Source organism: Oryctolagus cuniculus, chromosome 2 (assembly GCF_051225735.1).
Source record: "Oryctolagus cuniculus isolate XC-2025 breed Fujian yellow rabbit chromosome 2, ASM5122573v1, whole genome shotgun sequence".
In the NCBI taxonomy this organism is placed as follows: Eukaryota; Metazoa; Chordata; class Mammalia; order Lagomorpha; family Leporidae; genus Oryctolagus; species Oryctolagus cuniculus.
In genome coordinates, this window is record NC_142868.1 from 152,419,793 (window position 1) to 152,447,173 (window position 27,381).

The 27,381-nt window shown below is 40.0% G+C and overlaps 1 protein-coding gene and 1 long non-coding RNA gene across 16 annotated transcripts in view; one reads left to right on the forward strand and one right to left on the reverse strand.

Moving 5' to 3' along the window:
* The window catches only part of CCDC88A (coiled-coil and HOOK domain protein 88A), a 144,503-nt gene that overhangs the window by 80,813 nt on the left and 36,309 nt on the right, over nt 1-27,381 (forward strand). For all 14 annotated transcript variants that reach the window (XM_089326406.1, XM_089326407.1, XM_089326408.1 and 11 more), the window contains 7 exons: nt 596-742; nt 5,935-6,079; nt 15,635-15,819; nt 20,040-20,177; nt 22,241-23,311; nt 24,636-24,763; nt 27,139-27,280. In XM_089326406.1, the coding sequence (XP_089182532.1) occupies nt 596-742; nt 5,935-6,079; nt 15,635-15,819; nt 20,040-20,177; nt 22,241-23,311; nt 24,636-24,763; nt 27,139-27,280 (1,956 nt within the window). The remainder of the gene's footprint in view (nt 1-595; nt 743-5,934; nt 6,080-15,634; nt 15,820-20,039; nt 20,178-22,240; nt 23,312-24,635; nt 24,764-27,138; nt 27,281-27,381) is intronic.
* LOC138848616 (uncharacterized) overlaps nt 15,559-27,381 on the reverse strand; it is a 29,383-nt gene continuing 17,560 nt past the window's right edge. The window contains exons 2-4 of one of the 2 annotated variants that reach the window (XR_011386634.2): nt 22,002-22,058; nt 20,332-20,383; nt 15,559-15,780 (exon numbers count right to left, since the gene is read on the reverse strand). This is a non-coding gene — a long non-coding RNA (uncharacterized LOC138848616). The remainder of the gene's footprint in view (nt 15,781-20,331; nt 20,384-22,001; nt 22,059-27,381) is intronic. The other variant, XR_011386635.2, reaches the window with a different exon arrangement.

The window sequence follows — 27,381 nt, forward strand, 5'->3', positions numbered from 1 at the left end:
TTCTCTGTCTCTAACCTTTCAAATAAATAAATCTTTAAAAATAATGTAAAAAATTTAAAAAAAAACAATGTATAGGGTTTTTAAGGATTTTCTTAAGATGTTTATATATTTATAAATATAGGCTTGGTTTATGATTTATGTGAGCCTTAATTCAAGTCTTATTGCTTTGTTGCAAATACCTCAAACCCTTCACTTTGAAGAACAGAGACATCTTTTAGTTCAGTTAGTGAAGTAAGCCCTGATTCTGTGGAGATTTGTGTCTTAAATTTTGGAAGATTACTTATGCTTAATTTCCTATCCTTGTGACTAAGAAGCTTAAATATACCCCAACAATTTCATGTTAGAATATACTAGAATTACTCATCCATATATAAGGACTCTATTTTGTTTGCATAATAGCTTGAATTGTGGGGGCAGGCCAGGAATGAAGGAAAGAAGACATCAACTGTATTTCTGTTACTCAATAGCCTTACTTACTCTTACATAGAACTGCTGATATGGACAGCTTAAAGTTTTATGATAATTTCTAGAGCTTTAAAAAGTTAATAGATATTAACAAATTTAGTATAAATAAAGTTAATTGAAATTTTTATAGGAATTAAAAGAAGACAATCAAGTTTTATTAGAAACAAAAACCATGTTGGAAGACCAACTAGAAGGAACTCGAGCTCGTTCTGATAAGTTACATGAATTAGAGAAAGAGAATTTACAACTGAAGGCTAAGCTGCATGATATGGAAATGGTAAGTTTCATGGACTGAAATCAATTACATAGCCTCTAAAGAAATATTCTAAGATTACGCTTATTTTTCTAAAATGACAAGAGTAGCCAATGTCCTTAAGGCTTTAACAGAGAAGAAATAGCTGAATATGTTAGATGTGTCCAACTTTACATTAATACAGAAATAGTAGAAATGTCTGCTTTTAGTATTACTTACTAATTTCGTCTACTGCCTTCCAAACTACAGTAAAGAAGCTGTTATGTAAACATGTCTTAAAAAATACAGAAATTGGCCGGCGCCGCGGCTCACTAGGCTAATCCTCCGCCTAGCGGCGCTGGCACACCGGGTTCTAGTCCCGGTCGGGGCGCCGGATTCTGTCCCGGTTGCCCCTCTTCCAGGCCAGCCCTCTGCTGTGGCCAGGGAGTGCAGTGGAGGATGGCCCAGGTGCTTGGGCCCTGCACCCCATGGGAGACCAGGAAAAGCACCTGGCTCCTGGCTCCTGCCATCGGATCAGCGCGGTGCGCCGGCCGCAGCGCGCCGACCGCGGCGGCCATTGGAGAGTGAACCAACGGCAAAGGAAGACCTTTCTCTCTGTCTCTCTCTCTCACTGTCCACTCTGCCTGTCCAAAAAAAAAAAGAAAAAAAGAAAAAAAGAAAAAAAAAATACAGAAATAGGGGAGAATGTTGTTGCACAGCAGGTTAAGCCCCTTCTTGGGGCTGTATCCCATATCAGAGTGTCTTGGATTGAGTCCTGCCTCCACTTTCAATCCAACTGCTAGTGTACACCTTGGGAGGCAGCAGGTAATGAGTCAAGTACTTGAGTCCCTGCCAACTATTTGGGGCACTCCAATGGAGTTCCTGACTCCTGGCTTAATCCTGGCCCAGTAATTGCTGTTGTAGGCATTTGAAGAGTAAATGAACAGACAAGGAAAATCACTCTGTCTCTGTGTGTGTATTGTGGTGTCTGTTTTTCACTCCCTCTCTCACTCTGCCTATCAAATATTTTCTTAAAAATGGGGGGAGGAGAGGGCTGGTGCCATGGCACAGTAGATTAATCCTCCGCCTGTGGTGCTGGCATCTCATATGGGCACTGGTTCCAGTCCCAATCCAGCTCTCTGCTATGGCCTGGGAAAGCAGTAGAAGATGGCCCAAGTCGTTGGGCCCCTGCACCCACATGGGAGATCAGGAAGAAGTGCCTGGCTCCTGGCTTTGGATCAGCGCAGCTCCAGCTGTTGTGGCCATTTGGGGAGTGAACCAACAGAAGGAAGACCTTTCTCTCTGTCTCTCCCTCTCCTATAACTCTACCTCTCAAATAAAATAAATAAAATCTTTAAAAAAAAAAAAAAAGCTATTTGCTAAAATCCAGCATTGATTCAGCATTCTTTTGCTACATCACTAGAAAAATATGTTGACTATGAGAAAACTGTTCCCAAACATTACTTTAAAAAGGATATCAGATACCTGATCTGTATTAGTTGATCTGTAATAATTATAACTAATGATTACCTTCAAAGTGAAATTTTTAAGGAACTAAAAATCTATACACATACTACTCAGTTTCTGATTATAAAAGTTGTATGTAGAGGCCGGCGCCATGGCTCACTTGGTTAATCCTCTGCCTGCAGTGCCAGCACCCTGGGTTCTAGTCCCGGTTGGGGCGCCAGATTCTGTCCCAGTTGCTGCTCTTCCAGGCCAGCTCTCTGCTGTGGCCCGGGAAGGCAGTGGAGGATGGCCCAAGTGCTTGGGCCCTGCACCCGCATGGGAGACCAGGAGGAAGCACCTGGCTCCTGGCTTCGGATCAGCGCGATGTGTCGGTCACAGCGCGCCGGCCACAGTGGCCATTGGAGGGTGAACCAACGGCAAAAAGGAAGACCTTTCTCTCTGTCTCTCTCTCTCACTGTCCACTCTGCCTGTCCAAAAAAAAAAAGAAAAAAAGAAAAAAAGAAAAAAAAAATACAGAAATAGGGGAGAATGTTGTTGCACAGCAGGTTAAGCCCCTTCTTGGGGCTGTATCCCATATCAGAGTGTCTTGGATTGAGTCCTGCCTCCACTTTCAATCCAACTGCTAGTGTACACCTTGGGAGGCAGCAGGTAATGAGTCAAGTACTTGAGTCCCTGCCAACTATTTGGGGCACTCCAATGGAGTTCCTGGCTCCTGGCTTAATCCTGGCCCAGTAATTGCTGTTGTAGGCATTTGAAGAGTAAATGAACAGACAAGGAAAATCACTCTGTCTCTGTGTGTGTATTGTGGTGTCTGTTTTTCACTCCCTCTCTCACTCTGCCTATCAAATATTTTCTTAAAAATGGGGGGAGGAGAGGGCTGGTGCCATGGCACAGTAGATTAATCCTCCGCCTGTGGTGCTGGCATCTCATATGGGCACTGGTTCCAGTCCCAATCCAGCTCTCTGCTATGGCCTGGGAAAGCAGTAGAAGATGGCCCAAGTCGTTGGGCCCCTGCACCCACATGGGAGATCAGGAAGAAGTGCCTGGCTCCTGGCTTTGGATCAGCGCAGCTCCAGCTGTTGTGGCCATTTGGGGAGTGAACCAACAGAAGGAAGACCTTTCTCTCTGTCTCTCCCTCTCCTATAACTCTACCTCTCAAATAAAATAAATAAAATCTTTAAAAAAAAAAAAAAAGCTATTTGCTAAAATCCAGCATTGATTCAGCATTCTTTTGCTACATCACTAGAAAAATATGTTGACTATGAGAAAACTGTTCCCAAACATTACTTTAAAAAGGATATCAGATACCTGATCTGTATTAGTTGATCTGTAATAATTATAACTAATGATTACCTTCAAAGTGAAATTTTTAAGGAACTAAAAATCTATACACATACTACTCAGTTTCTGATTATAAAAGTTGTATGTAGAGGCCGGCGCCATGGCTCACTTGGTTAATCCTCTGCCTGCAGTGCCAGCACCCTGGGTTCTAGTCCCGGTTGGGGCGCCAGATTCTGTCCCAGTTGCTGCTCTTCCAGGCCAGCTCTCTGCTGTGGCCCGGGAAGGCAGTGGAGGATGGCCCAAGTGCTTGGGCCCTGCACCCGCATGGGAGACCAGGAGGAAGCACCTGGCTCCTGGCTTCGGATCAGCGCGATGTGTCGGTCACAGCGCGCCGGCCACAGTGGCCATTGGAGGGTGAACCAACGGCAAAAAGGAAGACCTTTCTCTCTGTCTCTCTCTCTCACTGTCCACTCTGCCTGTCCAAAAAAAAAAAGAAAAAAAGAAAAAAAGAAAAAAAAAATACAGAAATAGGGGAGAATGTTGTTGCACAGCAGGTTAAGCCCCTTCTTGGGGCTGTATCCCATATCAGAGTGTCTTGGATTGAGTCCTGCCTCCACTTTCAATCCAACTGCTAGTGTACACCTTGGGAGGCAGCAGGTAATGAGTCAAGTACTTGAGTCCCTGCCAACTATTTGGGGCACTCCAATGGAGTTCCTGGCTCCTGGCTTAATCCTGGCCCAGTAATTGCTGTTGTAGGCATTTGAAGAGTAAATGAACAGACAAGGAAAATCACTCTGTCTCTGTGTGTGTATTGTGGTGTCTGTTTTTCACTCCCTCTCTCACTCTGCCTATCAAATATTTTCTTAAAAATGGGGGGAGGAGAGGGCTGGTGCCATGGCACAGTAGATTAATCCTCCGCCTGTGGTGCTGGCATCTCATATGGGCACTGGTTCCAGTCCCAATCCAGCTCTCTGCTATGGCCTGGGAAAGCAGTAGAAGATGGCCCAAGTCGTTGGGCCCCTGCACCCACATGGGAGATCAGGAAGAAGTGCCTGGCTCCTGGCTTTGGATCAGCGCAGCTCCAGCTGTTGTGGCCATTTGGGGAGTGAACCAACAGAAGGAAGACCTTTCTCTCTGTCTCTCCCTCTCCTATAACTCTACCTCTCAAATAAAATAAATAAAATCTTTAAAAAAAAAAAAAAAGCTATTTGCTAAAATCCAGCATTGATTCAGCATTCTTTTGCTACATCACTAGAAAAATATGTTGACTATGAGAAAACTGTTCCCAAACATTACTTTAAAAAGGATATCAGATACCTGATCTGTATTAGTTGATCTGTAATAATTATAACTAATGATTACCTTCAAAGTGAAATTTTTAAGGAACTAAAAATCTATACACATACTACTCAGTTTCTGATTATAAAAGTTGTATGTAGAGGCCGGCGCCATGGCTCACTTGGTTAATCCTCTGCCTGCAGTGCCAGCACCCTGGGTTCTAGTCCCGGTTGGGGCGCCAGATTCTGTCCCAGTTGCTGCTCTTCCAGGCCAGCTCTCTGCTGTGGCCCGGGAAGGCAGTGGAGGATGGCCCAAGTGCTTGGGCCCTGCACCCGCATGGGAGACCAGGAGGAAGCACCTGGCTCCTGGCTTCGGATCAGCGCGATGTGTCGGTCACAGCGCGCCGGCCACAGTGGCCATTGGAGGGTGAACCAACGGCAAAAAGGAAGACCTTTCTCTCTGTCTCTCTCACTGTCTAATTCTGCCTGTCCAAAAAAAAAATATATATATATGTAGAACAGGTGCTGGGTGTAACAGTTAAGACATCCCATATTGGAGTGCCAGATTCAAATCCTGGCTGTGCTTTTGATTCCAGCTTCCTGCTGCTGCACACCCTGGGAGTCAGCAGGAGATGGCTCAAATTGTTGGGCTGCTTCCTTCCATGTGGGAGACATGGGTTGAGCCTTCACTCCTGGCTTTGGCCTGGGCTGGCCTTAGTTGTGTGATTTGGGGAGTGAACCAGCAGATGAGAGATCTCTATCTCTGCCTTTCCAATAAATGAATAAATAACATTTTAAAAAGTTATGAATAGCTGACGCCACGGCTCACTTGGCTAATCCTCTGCCTGCGGCGCTGGTACCCCGGGTTCTAGTCCTGCTCGGGGCACTGGATTCTGTCCTGGTTGCTCCTCTTCCAGTCCAGCTCTCTGCTGTGGCCCAGATGTGCAGTGGAGGATGGCCCAAGTGCTTGGGCCCTGCACCCGCGTGGGAGACCAGGAGGAAGCACCTGGCTCCTGGCTTCAGATCAGCGCAGCGCGCTGGCAGTGGCGGCCACTAGGGAGGTGAACCAATGGAAGGAAGACCTTTCTCTCTGTCTCTCTCAGTGTCTAACTCTGCCTGTCAAAAAAAAAAGTTATGAATAAAAAATATTAGCTTAAAATTATACTATTTATTAACTTTCTTTTCTCTCCCTGCTCTCCATCAATAAAAAAGGAACGTGATATGGACAGAAAAAAGATTGAAGAATTAATGGAAGAAAATATGACTTTGGAAATGGCACAGAAACAAAGTATGGATGAATCATTACATCTTGGCTGGGAGTTGGAACAGATTTCCAGAACTAGTGAACTTTCTGAAGGTATTCTTGTTTTTGTTTTATTTAAATAAATAAATGGATAAAGTAAGTTGTATTTATGTTGAGATTTCTGTATGTTTTATTGCAGTTTTTTGTTTTCCCTAGCTTGAGATATCTCAGAAAGCCACCTGTCTCCCTAGATATTATTTCACATTGTACTTCATTATTTCTGCTTATTTAAGTCTAGTCCATAGCTTTACATGTCTTCAATTCAATTTTATAAATGTAATAAAGGATTTGATTGGTTGATTAAGCACTATTTTAATACCATAAGAGGCTATAATACTTATTTATTAATTTTTGAGAAATTTAGCTATCTAGTAAGTAGCACACAAAATTCATATTAGTTGTTCAACATGTTCTTTCAATGTAGGCCAACTTAAATAAGAAGCCAAAACATAGTAGGAATATGTACTCAAAATAAAGGAAGGCCAGCGCCGTGGCTCACTAGGCTAATCCTCCGCCTGCGGCGCTGGCATTCCGGGTTCTAGCCCTGGTTGGGGCGCCGGATTCTGTCCCAGTTGCTCCTCTTCCAGTCCAGCTCTCTGCTGTGGCCTGGGAAGGCAGTGGAGGATGGCCCAAGTGCTTGGACCCTGCACCCGCATGGGAGACCAGGAGGAAGCACCTGGCTCCTGGCTTCGGATCGGCACAGCACGCCGGCCATAGCGGCCACTTGGGGGGTAAACCAATGGAAAAAGGAAGACCTTTCTCTCTCTCTCTCTCTCTCTCTCTCTCTCTCTCTCACTGTCTAACCCTGCCAGTCAAATAAATAAATAAATAAAATAAAGGAAGTCAGGGATCTTTATGGCTGCTTTCCTAATATATATATAAAATCTCCATTATGAGATTACACCTGCCATCCAGTCCAACCCAATTATATCCCTGAAATAATGAGACTCACAGAGACTGGCATTGTGATGTAGCAGGTTAAGCCAGCATTCCATATTAGTGCCAGTTTGAGTTGTGGCTGCTCTACTTCCAATCCAGCCTCTGCTATGGTCTGGGAAAGCAGTAGAAGATGGCCCAAGTTGTTGGGCCCCTGCACCCACCTGAGAGATCTGGAAGAAGCTCCTGGCTCCTTGCTTCAAATCGGCCCAGTTCCAGCCATTGAGGCTGTTTGGGGAGTTAACCAGTGGATGGAAGATCTCTCTCTCTCTACCTCTGCCTCTCTCTAACTCCGCCTTTTAAACAAATAAATATTAAAAAAAAAACAAAAACAAAAACAAAAACAAAACTTGATTTGAGAGGCAGAGATGGAGACAGGTGTATAGAGTTCATTTTCCAACACTTGCAATGGCTGGGGCTGGGCAGAGGCAGAAACCAGGAGCCTGGAACTCAATCCAGGTTTCCCATGTAGGGGCAGGGACCCAACTATTTGAGTCATCATCTGCTGGCTGGCAGAATGCGCCAGGAAGCTGAAACTGGGAGTGGAGCTGGAATGTGAACCTAGGCTCTCTAATATAAGATGTGGCCATTCCTTGGGTCCCTATACCTGCGTGGGAGACTCAGAAGAAGCTCCTGGCTCCTGGCTTCGAATCAGCCCAGTTCTGGCCGTTTGGGGAGTGCTTAGTGGATGGAAGACCTCTCTCTCTTTGCTTCTGCCTTTCTGTAACTCTGCCTTTCAAGTAAATAAATAAATAAATATTTTTAAAAGATTTATTTTAAGAAATTAGACTAGTTCTTTAATTCCCAAGTTACCCAACATTAGATTGTTTTACCAAGTATTTATTAAATACCTACCATGTGTAACATACTATACGAGGCCCAGAAGATAGAGTGGTGAGGTAGACATAAACTCAGATAGTTTGTAGTCTGGAATTTGCAGAATAATTACTTTTACAGAGCACTCATTATTTTCATTAGGTTTTTTTTTTTTTTTTTTTTTTTTTTACAATTGAGAATCCAAATTCTGGGGCTCCATGTACTGACTACATAGTAAATGATGATTTTCAGTCAATGAATTTACAAAGATGTTTTACTTAAAAACATTTGTGGAAGTTTTTTATTGTATTTTTTTGTAAATGGAGTTATTAAAAAAAATTCAGATTGAATGTTTTCTACTACTGAAGAGTTGAATCAGTTAAGAGTTTCCCCACCTAGATAGTAACAGAATAACAAGTACTAAGTACCTTCTATGGTTGTTGTCAGAATTAAATTTGTTAATATTTGTGAAGCCCCTGGAAAAGTACCTGGTCTGTCGTAATCATTCAAATGTTAATTACTGTTATCACTACATCACAATTTTTTAAAATTTTATTTTCATTTTATTTGAAAGGTAGAAAGAGATGGATAACTTATTTACTGGTTCACTTCCTAATGCCTACAACAGCCAGGCCTGGGCCAGGCTGAAGCCAGAAGCCCATGACTCCATTCAGGTCTCCCATATGGGTGGCAGGGACACAACTGCTGAACCCTCACCTGCTGCCTTCCCGGATGCACATTAGCAGGAAGCAGGATTAGAATACAGAAGCCAGCACTCAAAGTAGGCACTCCAGTATAGGATGCCTATATCCCAGGAACTACTTTTTTTTAAGATTTATTGTATTTATTTGAAAGGCAGAGTTACACAAAGAGGTAGAAACAGAGTTCTTCCATCTGCTGGTTCACTTCCCGAATGGCTGCAATGACTAGGGCTGGGCCAGTCAGAAGCCAGGAACCAGGAGCTTCTTGTGAGGCAGCTTCTTCTGGGTCTCACATGTAGGTAGAGAGGCCCAAGCACTTGGGCCATCCCCTGCTGCTTTCCCAGGTACATTAACAGGGAGCCGAATTGGAAGTGGAGCTGCCAGGACTCAACCCAATGCCCATATGGGATGCCGGCACTGCAGGCCAGGGCTTAACCTGCTGCACCATGGTTCCTCTCAGGAACTTCTTAAGTGCTTTGCCAAACACCTGCCCCTCACAGTTGTTTTGTAATGCTGTTAGTTTGGGTTATAAAACAGAATACTCCTTTTAATGTGGCATAGTTTTTTTAATTATGCAAGGAAATTTCTTACTATAAAATGTGTATGGTTTGGAAAAATATAAAGGAAATAAAAGTTGCTAAAAGTTTTTAAATCAAATTTTATAAAAGTTGTTTCAGAAATTTTCCTCACAGACTCATGTATTTTAAACATCACAAAATCAGTATATAATTCATGTTCCTTTAGTCACCTAAGATTACAGCATAAGCACTCTCCTGTGTTGTTAAAAATATGTCGTAAGCTTTTTTTTTCTTTTCCAAATGTTTTTATTTCTGTGAGAGACCAAAAGACAGAGAGAACTCCTGTTTTCTGCATCACACCCCAAATGACCCACAATTGCAGGGGCTGGGCCAGAGCCAAGAGCCAGGAACTCAATCCAGATCTCCTACATGGTTGACAAGGACCCAACTACTTTAGACATCACCCCTGCCTCCTAGGGTCTTTATAAGCAGGAAGCTGGAATTGAAGCGTTGCCAGGATTCACAGCCACACACTGCAATATGATCTCAACTATTAGACCAAGTATCCACCCCATAAACATCCTTTTTAATTCATAATCTGACTTGCAACTTGACTGAAGCATAGGCATAGGATTGCAGGTATTACTAATGCATGTCATGTTTGGGATATGAGTGCAAAAGCACAGGCAAAAAAAGCAAAACTAGATATATGGGATTACATGAAACTGAAAAAGCATCTGCACAGCAAAAAACAGCATAGTAAAAGGACAACTTACAGAATGGGAAACTGTATTTGCAAACTGTATATCTGGTAAGGATTTAGCACTCAAAATATATAAGGAACTCAATAGCAAGAAAACAAATAGCCCTATTTCAGAACTGCCAAAGAACTTGAATAGACATTTCCCAAAAAAATATACAGGTGATCAACAAATATATGAAAAGATCCTCAATATCACTTATCATTAGTTAAATATACATTAAAAACCACAATGAGATAGTATCTCATGTTTGTTAAAATGTATGTTGTCAGGACCACACAGTCACCCAGCAGATTAAGCCACCATCCCATATGGGCATCGGTTCAGGTCCTGGCTGCTCTACTTCCAATCCAACTCCCTGCTAATAAACCTGGGAAGGCAGCAAAAGATGGCCCAAGTGCTTGGACCTCTGCACCAAAGTGGAGACCCAGAAGAAGCTCTTGGCTTTAGCCTGTCCCAGCCCTGGCCTTTTGACTGGGGAATGAGCCAGCGGACGGAAGATCTCTCTCTCTCTCTCTCTCTCTCTCTCTCTCTCTCTCTCTCTCTCTCTCTCTCTCCCCCCTCCCTCCCTCCCCCACCCCCCCCCATGACTCTGCCTTTCAAATAAATAAATAAATCTTTTTAAAAAGAGAGTGTATATTGTCAAAAAGGCAAAGATAGCAATTATTGGTAAGGATGTGAATAGGGAGCCTTGCACACAGTTGGTGAGAGTGTACATTGGTACAGCCATTATGGAAAACAGAATGAAGTTTCCCCCTCAAAATTAAAAAGGAACAGGCATTTGGCTTCGTGTTTAAGGTACTAATTAATATACCCACATCCCACATCAGAATATCTGATATTCCATCCCCAGCTCTGGCTCCTGATTTGAGCTTCCTGCTAATGCAGATCTTGGGAAGCAGCAGTGATGGCTCAAGTACTTGGGTTCCTGCCAGTCATGTGGGAGACGTGGATTCAATTTTGGATTTCCACCTTGACCCTCTGGCCATTATGGTTATTTGGGGAGTAAACCAGTGGATGGGAGTACTCTCTTGTTTGTTCTCTCTCTCCCTCCCCTTGCCTCTTTCAACCTCTCGATTTTAAAAAATAATAGATTTTTAAAGATGTTGTTTCTGAAAAAATATTATAAAATTTAAAAATATAAAACTGCTTATGTGCCAGCAGTCTCACTCCTGGAATATGAAATCAGTATGTGAAATAGGTATCTGCAGCCCCGTATTCATAACAGCATCACTTACAATAGCCAAGATGCAGAATCAGTCTTTGTGTCTGACAATGGTAAAATGTGGCATACAAACGTATTCATGATGGTGTACTAATCAGCCTTCAAAAAGAAGGAAATTGTCTCCTTTACAACAACATTGGTGTACCTGAATGATACTGCATTATGAAATAAGCCAGACACAAAAAGACTAGTAGTGCATGATCTCACTTATATGTGGAATCTAAAACAGTTCAGCTCAGTAACAGAGATAAAATAGTGGTTACCAGAGGCTAATGGGTAAGGAAAAGTTGGTCACAGGACACAATTTAAATTTGATAGGAGGGGCCGGTGCCGTGGCTCACTAGGCTAATCTTCCGCCTTGCAGCACCGGCACACTGGGTTCTAGTCCCTGTTAGGGCACTGGATTCTGTGCTGGTTGCCCCTCTTCCAGGCCAGCTTTCTTTTATGGCCTGGGAGTGCAGTGGAGGATGGCCCAAGTCCTTGGGCCCTGCACCCCATGGGAGACCAGGAGGAGAACCTGGCTCCTGGCTTCGGATCAGCGCGATGTGCCAGCTGCAGCGCACCGGCCACGGTGGCCATTGGAGGGTGAACCAACAGCAAAAGGAAGACCTTTCTCTCTCTCTCTCTCTCTCTCTCTCTCACTATCCACTCTGCCTGTCAAAAAAAAATTTTTTTTTGATAGGAGGGAGGACATTTGGTGTAGGGCTTAAAAACACTGCTTGGGACACCTGTATTCCACCTAGGATTGCCTGGTTTGAGTCCTGGCTATTCCATTTCTAATTCAACTTCCTGCTAATGAGTACCCAAGTACTTGGGTCTCTGCTACCCATGTGAGAAATCAAGGTAGAGTTCCAGGCTCTTGGCTTTGGCCTGGCTGGTTGAAGGCATTTGGAGAGTGAAGCAGTAAATGGATCTCCCTGTCTGTCTATCCTCTGTCCTTCAAATAAAATGAAAGCAATTTTTAAAAAAATAAATAAGTTAGGGCAAGCATTGTGAAGTCTCAGGTTAAAACCGCTGCCTGCAATGTTGGCATCCCATTTGAGTGCCAGTTCATGTTCCAGCTGCTCCACTTCTGACCCAGTTCCCTGCTGATGGCTTGGGAAAATGCAGAAGATAGTTCAAATGTTTGGGCCCCTGCCACCCATGTGGGAGACCTGGAAGAAGCTCCTGGCTTCAGCCTGACCCAGTCCTTACTGTTGTGGCCAGCTAGGGAGGCCAGCAGATGGACAATCTCTCTCTCTCTCTCTCTCTCTTTCTCTTTCTCTTTCTCTTTCTCTTTCTCTTTTTCTCTTTCTCTTTCTCTTTCTCCTTCTCCTTCTCCTTCTCCTTCTCCTTCTCCTTCTCCTTCTCCTTCTCCTTCTCCTTCTCCTTCTCCTTCTCCTTCTCCTTCTCCTTCTCCTTCCCCTCTATTCCTCCTTCCTCCCAGTTTCTGACTTTTAAATAAATAAATAAATTTTTTTTTTGAAGATAGGCATGTCTTTAAAAAAGTGAATAGTTTCCATAATATCTGTTGTGCATCATGATAACTATAGTAAACAACAATCTATTGTGTAGTTTAAATTACTAAGAAAGTAGATTTTAAGTGTTCTTAGAACAACAAAAAATAAGAGAGTTGATATATGTGTTAAAAAGCTTGATTTTGCCATTCTACAATATAAACATATGTCCAGGCATCATGTTTTATACCATTAATGTATACAGTTTTTACATGTCAGTTAAAAAATAAAATGTATCAGTAAGTATTGATAGCATAAAAACTATGTGAAAAGAGATACAACTGGAAGTTTAATAAAACCTTGTTCAATGAATTCGAAATGTAAAGAATTTTATAACAGCTTTTTTGTTTTAAAGAGGTTTATTTATTTGAAAGGCAGAGTTAGAGAGAGATTTTCCCTTTGCTGATGTACCCCACAAAGGCCGCAATGGCCAGGGCTGGGCCAGGCCAAAGCTCTGAGCCATGAACTCCACTGAGTCTTGCACATGGATGACAGGGTCTTAAGCACTTGGACCATTTCTGCCACCTTTCCCAGGGACATTAGCTGAGAGCTGGATGGGAAGCAGAGCAGTCAGGATATGAACTGGCGTCCATATGAGATACTGGCACTATGCCACAGTGCTGGCCCCATAACAACTTTTTTATCATTCTTCAACTATAACTGAAGAAAATTATGAGTGTGTTAATTTTTCTGTAGATTACACCATTATATATGTATTTTGAATAAACACTGCATCTTGACATTTAAAATTTTTTAATATGAAATAAGTTTGTTTTTTGTTAAAGTATCTAATTCAGGTAATGCTATTCTCAGGAAATGATGTAATCTGTTTTTATGCTATGTTTTGACATCACTGATAAGACAAAACCAAAGGAATGATGATAGAAATGGAAAATAAGATCTTAAAATAATTTCATTTTGCCTAGAATATGCACATTGGGCTTTTATCCAAAATGAAGCTAGTGCTGTATTTATTTTCAAAACTGATTTTTAAACCTTCATTATTTACCAATTAGAACAATGTATTCTATAAACTTATAGTTAAATTAAAATCATTTGATTAAATAAGTGGGTTCCAAATGTCAAAGAAAAAAGATTTAAGCAACTAATAAGAATTGCAGTGACTACTCAGTATATCAGGTTTTAGTAAAATATTACTATTCATGACCAATAAAACAAAAGCTAGAAGTTAAAATTGAAGCTTGGCCGGCACCACGGCTCAATAGGCTAATCCTCCACCTAGCGGCGCCGGCACACCGGGTTCTAGTCCCAGTCAGGGCGCTGGATTCTGTCCCGGTTGCCCCCCTTCCAGGCCAGCTCACTGCTATGGCCCAGGAGTGCAGTGGAGGATGGCCCAAGTGCTTGGGCCCTGCACCCATGGGAGACCAGGAGAAGCACCTGGCTCCTGCTGTTGGATCAGCGCGGTGCGCTAGCCACAGCGTGCCAGCCGCGGCAGCCATTGGAGGGTGAACCAAGGGCAAAAGGAAGACCTTTCTCACTGTCTCTTTTTCTCACTGTCCACTCTGCCTGTCCAAAAAACAAAAAACAAAAAAAAAAATTGAAGCTTTCTGTACTTTGAAGTTTGCTTGCATACCTAATTTTGAAGAGGATGTGGGGTGTCTATATAATGTTATGTTTGCTTTTTACGAAGGAGAATTTCAAACATGTACAGAAGTTTACAGATTTAGAAATGTCCTACAATATCTTTATCCATTTCCCTCCTTGAAACTTAGGTCTTCAAAATTAAACTTATGCATCATATTTCACTTTATAAATCCTAGTATTTTTACATGAGTAAAATCTTAATGAGTCTGCTATTATAGCATTAAAAATAATTAGTTTTGACCTACTAGAGGACATTTACAGAGTAGGCAAGTTTCCTTATTTTTAAAAATGTGATGCTAAAATGTAATTACAAAGATGATTTCCCTTGGCAAAATAGATCAGATGTTGCTCTTCACACATAGGCTTAGCATGAATTACTCACTTAGAGGACAAGTTTTTCAACATGACCAGATATATTACCTTGACTTTCTCAGAATCATACTAGGGTTCTTCCTCAGACTGCCCTCCATTAATTTTTGAAAATGTGGCATAAGGTATGCTTTTTTAAAATTAATTCATTTGAAAGGCAGAATGAAGGCCGGTGCCGCGGCTCAATAGGCTAATCCTCTACCTTGCAGCGCCTGCACACCAGGTTCTAGTCCTGGTCGGGGCGCCGGATTCTGTCCTGGTTGCTGCTCTTCCAGTCCAGCTCTCTGCTGTGGCCCGGGAGTGCAGTGGAGAATGGCCCAAGTGCTTGGGCCCTGCACCCGCATGGGAGACCAGGAGGAAGCACCTGGCTCTTGGCTTCGGATCAACGCGATGCGCCGGTCGCAGCGCGCCGGCCTCAGTGGCCATTGGAGGGTGAACCAACGGCAAAAAGGAAGACCTTTCTCTCTGTCTCTCTCTCTCACACTATCCACTCTGCCTGTCAAAAGAAAAAAAAAAGGCAGAATGAAAGAATCATCTTCCATCCATTAGTTAACTCTCCTTCCAAATGGGCACAGTGGCTGGGGCTGGTCCAGGCCTGACCCAAGAGCCAGGAACTCCATTCCGGTCTCCCACATGGGTGACAGGAACCCAAGTAATTGGGGCATCCTCCACTGCCTTCGCAGTGACATTAGCAGGGAACTGGATTTGAAGTGGAGCATCTGGGACTTGAACCAGTGTGCCAATATGGGATGTTGGTGTTGTGGGTGGCAGCATGCATGGCTCACTGTGCTACAGCCCTGTATGCACTTTTGTTTCTTATTTGAGTTGCACAGTAACCCTGTGAGATGCACAAGGCAGTAACTATATTTATAAAAGTCACCTAAGATTCATTGCATTGCATTAAATTTAGTAACTTGGTCATTGTCAGATAGTTAATTTCTTATGGAACTAGGACTGGAACTCTAATGTGAATTTTGGTTTGTTTGTTTTTCCACCAGCATTCTATGAATGTGTTAAAAGTTCAGGGTTTAGCTTTTTATCTGTTTTTTACTGTAGTGTCTTATATAACCTTTTTTTAAAATAAAGTTAAGGTTCAGACAATTTAGTGCATTTACCCTCAATATTTTTAATCATAAGAAGTAATCATAGATTTACCAATGACATGTTTTTCAATGTTAATAGCACCACAGAAATCCTTGGGCCATGAGGTGAATGAGTTGACTTCAAGTAGGTTATTGAAGTTGGAGATGGAAAATCAGAGTTTGACAAAAACTGTAGAAGAGCTTCGGAGTAGCATGGAATCTGTAGAAGGCAACACTTCCAAAATACTGAAAATTGAAAAAGAAAATCAAAGGCTGAGTAGAAAGGTAAATTAAAATGTAATGTTTATTATAATATTTAAAATTATATGCAAAAGTATAAATAACACAGTTTTCTTTTTCTAAGGTACCATTACTACTGTTTATTTTTAACCTTTCCTTATCTTTTTTTTTAAGATTTATTTTATTTTATTTTGAAAGCCAAAGTTACAGAGAGAGGTAGAGACAAAGAGAGGTCTTCCATCCTGTGGTTCACTCCCCAAAGGGCAGCAACAAGTCAGGGCTGGGCCAGGCTGGAGCCAGGAGCCAAGAGTTTCTTTCAGGTCTCCCACATAGATGCAGGGGCCCAAGGATTTGGGGCATCTTCTCTTGCTTTCTCAGGTGCCTTAGCAGGGAGCTGGATTGGAAGCAGAGTGACCAGGACTCAAACTAGCCCCCATATAATATGCCAGCACTGCAGGACCAGGTCTTTGACCCACAGCGCTGGCCTCCTACTACCATTTTAACTTATGGAAATTTTCAAATATTTGTAAATGGAGATGAAGGGACCCCATACATATTTTTAGCTTCAACAGTTATTGACTTATAGCCTATTTCATTTCTACCCCCTGTCTGCTCTCCTCTTATAGCCTATCATATTTCATTTTCATCAGTGCGATGCGCTGGCCGCAGCGTGCCAGCTGCAGCGGCCATTGGAGGGTGAACCAACGGCAAAAGGAAGACCTTTCTCTCTCTCTCTCTCTCTCTCTCTCTCTCTCACTGTCCACTCTGCCTGTCAAAAATAAAAATAAATAAATAAAATAAAGCATTTTTAAAAATAAGAAAGCAGTGACATCATACTTGAAAAATGAATAATTTTTAATGACATTACATTTTTGGTCATTATTTCGATTTCCCCAGTTCTTTGTTTTTTACATTTTGTTTTAAATTTGAATCTAGATCATATCAATACATTCAATTAATTAATTTCTGTGTCCCCTAATGTCTGTTTATTGTAGTCTTTAAGGTCCCTCATTTTTCTTACCAATTTTTCTATTGAGGGTACTGTTGTCTCTCTTTTTTTTTTTTTTTTTTTTTTTTTGACAGGCAGAGTGGACAGTGAGAGAGAGAGAGAGAGAAAGGTCTTCCTTTGCCGTTGGTTCACCCTCCAATGGCCGCCGCGGACGGCGCACCGCACTGATCCGATGGCAGGAGCCAGGTATTTATCCTGGTCTCCCATGGGGTGCAGGGCCCAAGGACTTGGGCCATCCTCCACTGCACTCCCTGACCACAGCAGAGAGCTGGCCTGGAAGAGGGGCAACCGGGACAGAATCCGGCGCCCCGACCGGAACTAGAACCCGGTGTGCCGGCGCCGCAAGGCGGAGGATTAGCCCAGTGAGCCACGGAGCCGGCCAAGTACTGTTGTCTTTCTGCCAGATTTTTCCCACCGTCTAGATTTTGATGATTGCCTACTTCTTGTATCACATAACAACTTCTTTTGCTTCCTATATTTCTTTGTATGTAGAGGCTTAATCAGATTAAATTTAATTTTTAGTAAGTTTTCATAAAAAGTATTTATTTTAATGGGAAGGCAGATGTCTGCTTTTTTCTCTTTTAGTGGTATTGTCATGGAAAATCAATGCTTATCACAGTTGATTAATTAAAGGTTAATATCTTGATATTACCATTGTATCATTCCTTCATAATTTTGTGGTTGGATTAATCACAATAAACAAACTTATTTTGAAGAACTACTGATTTTTTTAAAAGCTATCAGAGGAACAGCTCATATGGGAAAAGCAAGATAAATGTTTCTTTCCATTTATTTACCTTTTTTCAAATAATGAGTCAGTTGTCTTATATCCTCCTGAGATAACTCATCAGTAAGATTGTTTTAGTATAATAAAATCATGGGTTTAAAAATATTTGAAATGTTTCAATCCAGTAGATTTTTTTTTATAGTGTTCCAACTTGACTAATGGGAGTCTAACTGTGGGATGCTCAGATTGATTCAAGGCTCCTGACCTGACCTAACCCTGGCTCAGTTCTGGCTGTTGTAGGCATTTGGGGAGTGAACTAGTTAATGGAAATCTCTCTCTCTCTCTCTCTCTCTCTCTCTCTCTCTCTCTCTCTCTCTCTCTCTGCCTTCCAAATAAATAAAAGTTAAAAATGTAAAAAGCTGCTTCTTGAATCCTTATGACACATCCTTTGCAGTTTTAAGAGCTTTGTTGCTTTCTGACATGACAAAATGTTACAGACTCATCATTAACATTTTTTGTCCTGAACTGGAAGTCCTTGTTCCTGTTAGTGTGAGACGGTATTTAGAGACTACAGATTAGTTATGAAAGCTGAATTTTAATTAACCTTTAGTTGAACAGAAACATTACCATAATGTTAAAGTAGGAGACATCATTTAGAACTTAGAATTGTTTTTACTGTCATTCTTAATTGGTCCTGTAAGGTGTAGTTTCATTTTGGAATTAGCTTTGAAATCTAATTAATAAATTCTTAGTCCAGCAATTTTTGCTCAATTTATTGTGTGAAAGATGTTTAACTTGAATCCTATTGATGTAAAACAACAAATGCACTCAGTTAAATGACTTGTTTTGTATTTCCATCTATAATGGGAAACCCAGATTAACCAGTTATTAAAAGCTAAAAGCTTCTTAAACATGTTAATACTGAGTTACCAATTAAGATTTGTGACTTGATGCTTTTGAGTTGTTACTGAAAGATTGTTTTCCATGTATAGTTATCTTCCACTGAAGTTAAGATAAAAAAGTTCAACTTATTTCATGGTTCTTCACCATTGACAAAAGGAATTAAGTAGCATTTAAATTTGAAATAGAATACCTTATAAAGTCTCCTTGTTTTTTTTTTTTTTAAAGATCTATTCGTTTATTATTTGAAAGGCAGAGTAGCGGAGGCAGAGAGAGAGAGAGAGAGAGAGAGCACGCAAGCGCTCTTCGATCTGCTGGTTCACTCCCCAAAAGGATGTAACAGCCCGAACTGGGCAGATCTGAAGCTGGAAGCCAGGAGCTTCTTCTGGGTCTTCCACGTGGGGGCAGGGGCACGAGGACTTGGGTCATCTTGTACTGCTTTCCCAGGCCATAGCAGAGAGCTGGATCAGAAATGGAGCAGCCAGGACTTGAACCAGGGCCCATATGGGATGCGGGTACTGCAGGTGGTGGCTTTACCTGCTACACCACAGCACTGGCCCCTCTCCTTGATTTTTTGATTTTTACCTGGTTGGAATATGATATATAATGGAGCATTGATAGTTTAGAATATTTGTATCTTGAATTTGCTATTCCAAATTTAATATGCACCAGCACTATTATATATATATTTTTTATTTATTTTTTTTTTATTTTTTATTTTTTTGACAGGCAGAGTGGACAGTGAGAGAGAGAGACAGAGAGAAAGGTCTTCCTTTGCCGTTGGTTCACCCTCCAATGGCTGCCGCGCTGCGGCCAGCACACCGCACTGATCCGATAGCAGGAGCCAGGAGCCAGGTGCTTTTCCTGGTCTCCCATGGGGTGCAGGGCCCAAGCACCTGGGCCATCCTCCACTGCACTCCCTGGCCACAGCAGAGGGCTGGCCTGGAAGAGGGGCAACCGGGACAGGATCCGGCACCCCGACCGGGACTAGAACCCGGTGTGCCGGCGCCGTTAGGCGGAGGATTAGCCTAGTGAGCCGTGGCGCCGGCCACTATTATATATTTTTAATATGTTGTTGAAAATAAATTTACACCTAAGATGAGTCTTTGCTACAGCTTTGTTCTTTTTTTTCTAGTATTATTTTCTCTTTTTTTCTTTCCTTTTTATTTTAAACCAGTACCTTATTGTTTGCTCATTAAACTTATACCACCTGATTTTCTTCTTTTCCTTTATATATTTTATGTTTTTTCCTACTTTTTGCTCACTGAAACTCCTTGACTAAATTTTACTTTATAAATCCATTCAAGCCAATCTATATTATATGTATTTGATTTCAGTAAGATATTATGGTCCTCATGTTGCATGTTATTATCATTTATTCAGCTGAATTTCCCTTTGTATTTAGAAAAAGAAATTGATCCTAAAACATGCCTGAAGATGAAAAGACAATCATGTGCATACTTTATACAGTTTACTAGAATTATCTTGGAATGTTGCTTGATTTTCTGTTCTCAATTCTTAAATTTCATCATGTGTATATTAAAACTGTATCAGTGATTATCTTCTATTTTGACATGTTCTACTGTTGATAACTATTTAATATGTTCTTTGTGATTTTATCTTCTCTAGGTTGAAATGCTTGAAAATGAGATTATTCAAGAAAAGCAGAGTCTTCAAAATTGTCAGAATTTAAGCAAAGATCTAATGAAGGAGAAAGCTCAGCTTGAAAAAACAATTGAAACACTTAGAGAAAATTCAGAGAGACAGGTTCATAAATTTCTTACTAAGAAAGCAATATATTTTAAATGTGTTAACAAAGGTTATTTTAAAATATATGTAAACAAAATGTTCATATAGCATTGAAGGGAATTATTTTAGATTTTTTTTTTTTCAGATTTTAAAGTAACTACTGCAGTCTGACCTTATTTTCAGTTTTGCCTTCTGAGGTTTCAGCTTGATTTACACTCAATCACCTGTAGTTTGAAAATATTAAAGGAAAATAAGTAATTAAACATTAAAGGAGATAGATAATTCAAAAAGTTTTAAATTAGGTGCCGTTCTCAGTACTGTAATAAAACCTCATGATAGCCTACTCTATCCTGCCCAGGACATAAATCATCCCTTTGGCTTGTTTATACTGTATGCTACCTGCCCATTTATCACTTAGTAGCCATTTGATATCAGACTGACTGTCGTGGTATCACAGTACTTCTGATCAAGTAACCCTTATTCTACTGAGTAATGGCCCCAAAGTGCAAGGGTAGTGGTGCTGCCAAAAACAACTACTTCTAAGTGAAAAGGTAAAAAATTCTTGACATAATAAGGAAAGAAGAAACATTGTATGCTGAGGTTGCTAAGATCTATGATGAGTAATTGTTACTAATCTGTTAGTATGTATAATTTTTAAATTTTACCATATGTATGTGTAGGAAAAAAAAATAGTATATCTGGGTTTCAATTCTATCTATGATTTCAGGCATCCACTGAGACTCCAGATACATTTTTATATCCTATGTGGTATAGGAAAGTTAAAAGGGAGCTTATGATTTTTAAATTACCAATGTGCTTAGTAAGCATCTAGTATAAAACTTTTCAGTAACAGTACTCTCACCATAGTAAGAGAGAGAAGCATGGTGACAGCACTCATTTGCAGTACTTCACATTTGCTTTCCAGTGTTTATTGGTCATTCGTATTTTGTTTGAGGAAGCTAAGAACTAGATTGGTTGACATGGCATTTTGAAATATCTGGTTTTTTTACTTGTTTATATCATCAGATATAGCTCCCAGACCACCTATAAAAATACAGGTTTCTCTGGAACTTCAGAACAAAACTTCGGGTTTTTTTTGTTTTTTTGTTTTGTTTTGTTTTGTTTTGTTTTTTTGACAGGCAGAGTTAGACAGTGAGAGAGAGAGACACAGAGAGAAAGGTCTTCCTTCTGTTGTTTTACCCCCCAAATGGCCGCTACGGCCAGCGCTTTGCCACTCTGAAGCCAGGAGCCGGGTGCTTCCTCCTGGTCTCCCACGCGGGTGCAGGGCCCAAGCACTTGGGCCATCCTCCACTGCACTCCGGGGCTACAGCAGAGAGCTGGACTGGAACAGGAGCAACTGGGACAGAATCCGGCGCACCAACTGGGACTAGAACCCAGAGTGCCGGCTCCACAGGAGGAGGATTAGCCTAGTGAGCCACGGCACTGGCCCAGAACAAAACTTCTAGACTTGAGTATGAATTTCCATTTTACAAGCTTCTCATGATTAGTTAGCGCACTGAATTTTGCTAACCGTTACGTTAGGCCCTACTATAAACTAGGTGCCGTAGTTTTCAATAGTGTCAGACAATTTTGTCATTTTAATTAATGTTCTCTATTTAGAATTCTTTTGGGAAAGAAATATACACATGTATATTCTCATACACACGCATAGTATATATTTACTGAGGCCCCACTGTGTAAGCATTCTAAAAATTGTTTAATAAAAGTAAAACCTTTTGTCCTCAAGGAGGTATATGCATGTGTGTCACCTATATTGATACTTGAATTTGAAGCATGTAATTAGAAATAATCTGAAGATTATTTTTGATTAATGATACTTACATATCACTTAATCATTGCTTTAGATGTAGACTCCTTAAACACATGAACTTCGGTGACCTGGTGATAAAGGTACACAGTGGTCTTTGAGTCTATATTTTCAGAATTGAAAGCTAAAAAAAATTCCAGTGCGTTTTTATTTTCTTCTGGCCCTGTTAATTTTTGGAAAGTAAAGCCATGTAATTCACAATACTTTCTGCTCACAGTATTTTTAAATTTTTTTCCTTCTTCTTTTGAATTAGATTAAAATGTTGGAACAGGAAAATGAACATCTGAATCAAACGGTGTCTTCCTTAAGGCAGCGCTCCCAGATAAGTGCTGAAGCAAGGGTGAAAGACATTGAAAAAGAAAATAAAATTCTCCATGAATCTATCAAGGAAACGAGTAGCAAGCTAAGTAAGATTGAATTTGAAAAAAGACAAATTAGAAAAGAATTGGAACATTATAAAGAAAAAGGAGAACGAGCAGAAGAACTTGAAAATGAGTTGCATCATCTTGAAAAAGAAAATGAATTGTTACAGAAAAAGATAACTAATTTAAAAATTACCTGCGAAAAAACTGAGGCCTTAGAACATGAAAATTCAGAGTTAGAAAAAGAAAACAGAAAACTAAAGAAAACATTGGATAGCTTTAAAAACCTTACTTTTCAGTTAGAATCTCTTGAAAAAGAGAATTCCCAACTTGATGAGGAAAACTTAGAACTACGAAGAAATGTGGAATCTTTGAAGTGTGCAAGCATGAAAATGGCTCAGCTACAACTAGAAAACAAAGAACTGGAAAGTGAAAAAGAGCAACTTAAGAAAGGTTTGGAACTCATGAAAGCTTCTTTCAAGAAAACAGAACGCCTAGAAGTTAGCTACCAGGGTTTAGATACAGAAAATCAAAGACTTCAGAAAGCTCTTGAGAATAGCAATAAAAAAATCCAACAATTAGAGAGTGAGCTACAAGACCTAGAGGTGGAAAATCAAACATTGCAGAAAAACCTAGAAGAATTAAAAATATCTAGCAAAAGACTAGAACAGCTAGAAAAAGAAAATAAATCATTAGAGCAAGAGACTTCTCAACTGGAAAAGGATAAGAAGCAATTGGAGAAGGAAAATAAGAGACTCCGACAACAAGCAGAAATAAAAGATACTACATTAGAAGAAAACAATGTGAAGATTGGAAATTTGGAAAAAGAAAACAAATCTCTATTCAAAGAAATTGGTGTATATAAAGAATCTTGTACTCGTCTGAAAGAGTTAGAGAAAGAAAATAAAGAACTTGTGAAAAGAGCAACTATTGATATAAAAACTTTGGTTACATTACGTGAGGTAAATATATTCACCTAAATTTAAGGCAAAAATTTTTTATAGTTTTAACTCAAAGCTGCTTCTAAGTTTTTTGGAACCCACCAGTAATTTGCACCATCTTTTTTGTAATTCAGTACAGTTTCAGAATTAGAACTAGAAACAGCTTCATGTTTCCTACATCTGTTGATCTAAAAGTTGCATATAAATTAGTATTTTTAAAAAATTGTAGTAATAGGGCTTTCTTTTGACTTACTGACTTATTACATTGTAATTTTAAACTTTGATTTCAACATAATAAAATATTTGATCAAGATTCCTTTTGAATGCTTAGGATAATAGGAAGCAAGACAGCAACCATTTACTGAGTGCTGCCAAGTACTAGGCTAACTTCATGTAAGTTACATAAGTTTCTGGAGTGTTTATAACTACCTTTTATAGGCATTTAGAAACATTAAGTAATTTACGCAGGATCACAGAAAATAAATAAGTGACAAAGTTGGATTTCTCTATTTAAGCCCAGATCTTCAAATTCCAAAGCCCCTTGAATTTTTACCTCTAAGCCAGAGAATACAAATCAGATGTAACTTTAAAGGGCAACACTGATCAACTAGTATTTGTTGGATTTACATATTTAGAGGAATTCAGAAATTTTGGGGACTGGATTGTCACAATATCCTCTGAAGCATATTTAATTCTTTTTTTTTAATTTTTATTTTTTCCCATCCCTTTGGAATACAGTATGTGGTAACCTATTAAGTTCGATTTAAAAGTATCTTATTAGCATTCTGAGAAAAATCACATTGTGCATTCTGCAGTTCTTCCGAAGAGGTAATAAGAGGGACCTTTTTGAGATTTTTTCCTGTTGTTCTGTAGTCTTATAGAAATGAACAGCTGACTCCTTGTGCCTGAACCTCTGAGAACATCCTCTAGTCCTTCAGAACAACACCTTAGGCTTTTTCCACTGGGAGAGGGCGAGTTATGGTCAGAGAGCATTGCTTCTAGCATGTTCAGAGGAAGAAATATAGCTTAGTAGTATGCAGTGAATGAATATGTGCGGTTTTTCCTCACAGTTTTCAAAGCTAAGGTGTGTATTCACAAGTAAAGTCTCTCCTTTTTAGTTTTTAACATTAAAAAAAGTTATTAGAAAAAGAGAAGAAGGAGAAAAGTGTTTCACTAGGTTGTAACATTGGTTGGTTGACTATGAAGGTAAAGTGCAACAACGTTTCTGTTTTTCCATTTCAACTTACATGTTTTACTGGGTGGTAGTAATCACAGTCTTGGCTTACTTTCTTAGATGTTTATGTTCTTGACACTAATGTGAGTTGTATATTCCTTTTAAAATAAGGATTTGGTGAGTGAGAAATTGAAGACTCAACAAATGAACAATGATCTTGAAAAATTAACTCATGAGCTTGAGAAGATAGGTTTAAATAAAGAACGACTCTTACATGATGAGCAAAGTACTGATGACAGGTGAGTGTTAGGTCTAATTTGGAAAACAGTTGAAATTATTTTTTTTCGGAACATTAATATTCTAACTAGATATTTATGTATTTTATCCTATTGCTGAGACTTTTCTTTAAAGACAGTTCTATAATCCAAAGGCAATCTAATATAGATAGAAGAAAAACTCAAATATAAACACAATAACAGAACAGGAAAACAGGATACTACTTAGGTAGCCGGAGATCAGAGGCCACGGTTGCCTGTGAAGATGGAGTAACAATGTATTAACCACAAAAATGTCTCTCAGTCCTAAAATAACAAGTTAAGCCAATTATTTGTTTGAATCATTAACTTAAATGCCTCAGTTCTTTGATGCATTATGTTTGCAAAAATGTAGACTTGAAGAGAAATGAAGGAAAAGTATGTAGCAAAGGAAAATATACTGAGAAGCAATTAAAGTAGGAAAAAAATGTGGAAAACTTGGTCCTAACACATACTTTAAAAAAGAAAAAAAAACTCATGTATCCTTTATCTTTTTAAGATTTGTTTGTTTATTTATTTGAAAGGTAGTTGAAGAGAGGCAGAGACAGAGTTCTTTCTATCTGCTGGTTCACTCCCCAAATGGCCGCAATGGCTGAAACAGCTGATCTGAAGCCAGGAGCCACGAGCAGCTTCTGGGTCTCCCACATGGGTGCAGGGGCCCAAGCACTTGGGCCATCTTCTACTGCTTTCCCAGGCCATAGCAGAGAAATGGATTGAAAGTGGAGCAGCTGGGACTTGAACTGGCGCCCATGTGTAATGCCCGCACTGCAGGGGTGACTTTAACCACTATGCCACAGCGCAGGCCCACCCTTTATTTTTCAAAACTACCAATATACATTTAAAGGGAGTTCCTGTACTCTTATGGTAATTAGTCTGCCAAGCAGAGTTAATCTAATTTTCAAGTAGTCTACCATCTAACATTCAGCCATATGGTTCCAGATAAAATAGATGTTGTGTGTTTTTAGGAATATTGTTTTATGGCCGGCGCCGCCATAGCTCACTAGGCTAATCCTCCGCCTGCGGCACCGACACACCGGGTTCTAGTCCCGGTCAGGGCACCGGATTCTGTCCTGGTTGCCCCTCTTCCAGGCCAGCTCTCTGCTGTGGCCCTGGAGTGCAGTGGAGGATGGCCCAAGTGCTTGGGCCCTGCACCCGCATGGGAGACCAGGAGAAGCACCTGGCTCCTGCCATTGGATCAGCGTGGTGCGCTGGCCGCAGCGCTCCAGCCACAGCAGCCATTGGAGGGTGAACCAGTGGCAGAGGAAGACCTTTCTCTCTGTCTCTCTCTCTCTCACTGTCCACTCTACCTGTCAAAATAAAAAAATTTTTAAAAAAAAGGAATATTGTTTTATGTAGTCTAGACTCTAATCCATTGGAATATTTTAATTATATGAGTGATTTTTATTATCTACTCATTGTTATCTTGTATTCATATTGTATTATATAAGAAAAAAATAATACTGATTATGTGAGACTTAATATAATTTTGAGATTATTCAGAGACAGTAAAATAGACATGTTTAAAACATTTCCATAGTGAGGATAAGTAACTGGAAGTATTTGCTCTAGCAATATATATATATTCTGTCTTTCCCTCTCTCTGTGACTCTATCTCTCAAATAAATAAATGTCTTTAAACAGTCCATCTACTTCTATAAGACTATAAATTCTAGTCTTCCAAAACTAAAAGGAATATATTAGGATTTAGATCTTCCAAATTGTTTTTTTGAACATTAATTGTTGCCGTTTGACACATAGGCTGTGGTTTAGAGCTCTGCTCATTCTTATTTTTGTTGCTTCACGACCAGAAAGAGTTTTAAAGGAGAAGTGGATCAGTTAGAGATGGATAATTTAATCCAGAAACAAATTTATATATATATATATGTATACAATATATATAAATAATATATATATTAAATATAAATATATATAAAAGACTTTTGGGGTGTACAATTGCCTAGCAGTTAAAATTTGTTCCATATATGAGTGCCTGGGTTCAATACCTGGCTCCAGCTTTGGATTCTAGCTTCACACCAGTGCAGACCCTGGAAAACAGCAGGTGATGGCCCAACACCATTGCTGACACTCACATGGATGACCTGGGTTGAGTTCTTAGCCCCTTGCTTGGCCCAGGCCAAGTTGTGGCTTTTGAAGGAATTTAGGGAATGAAACAGTAGATGAAAGCTCTCTCTTGCTATGTGTGTGTGTCTGTCTGTTTCTCTGCCAATCTGTCTCTTGAGTAAATAAAGGAAAAAAGTAAAGACTTTTGTAAGACTCAGTTATAGCATTAGTATCTGTGGTCATAATTTTCTTTAAAAATAATTTTAATGATGAACTATACTACCTTTATTCTTGAACAGTAGGTACAAACTTTTGGAATCAAAATTAGAATCCACTCTTAAGAAGTCCCTTGAAATAAAAGAAGAAAAAATTGCTGCTTTAGAAGCTCGATTAGAAGAATCCACAAATTATAACCAGCAGTTGCGCCAAGAACTTAAAACAGTAAGTGATTTTCTTGGTTAGAATTTAATTGACATTTATTTTATAAATACGGACAGAGAAGTGTAAAGAAGAAAATAAAATGCAAATATCATTTTATTAAT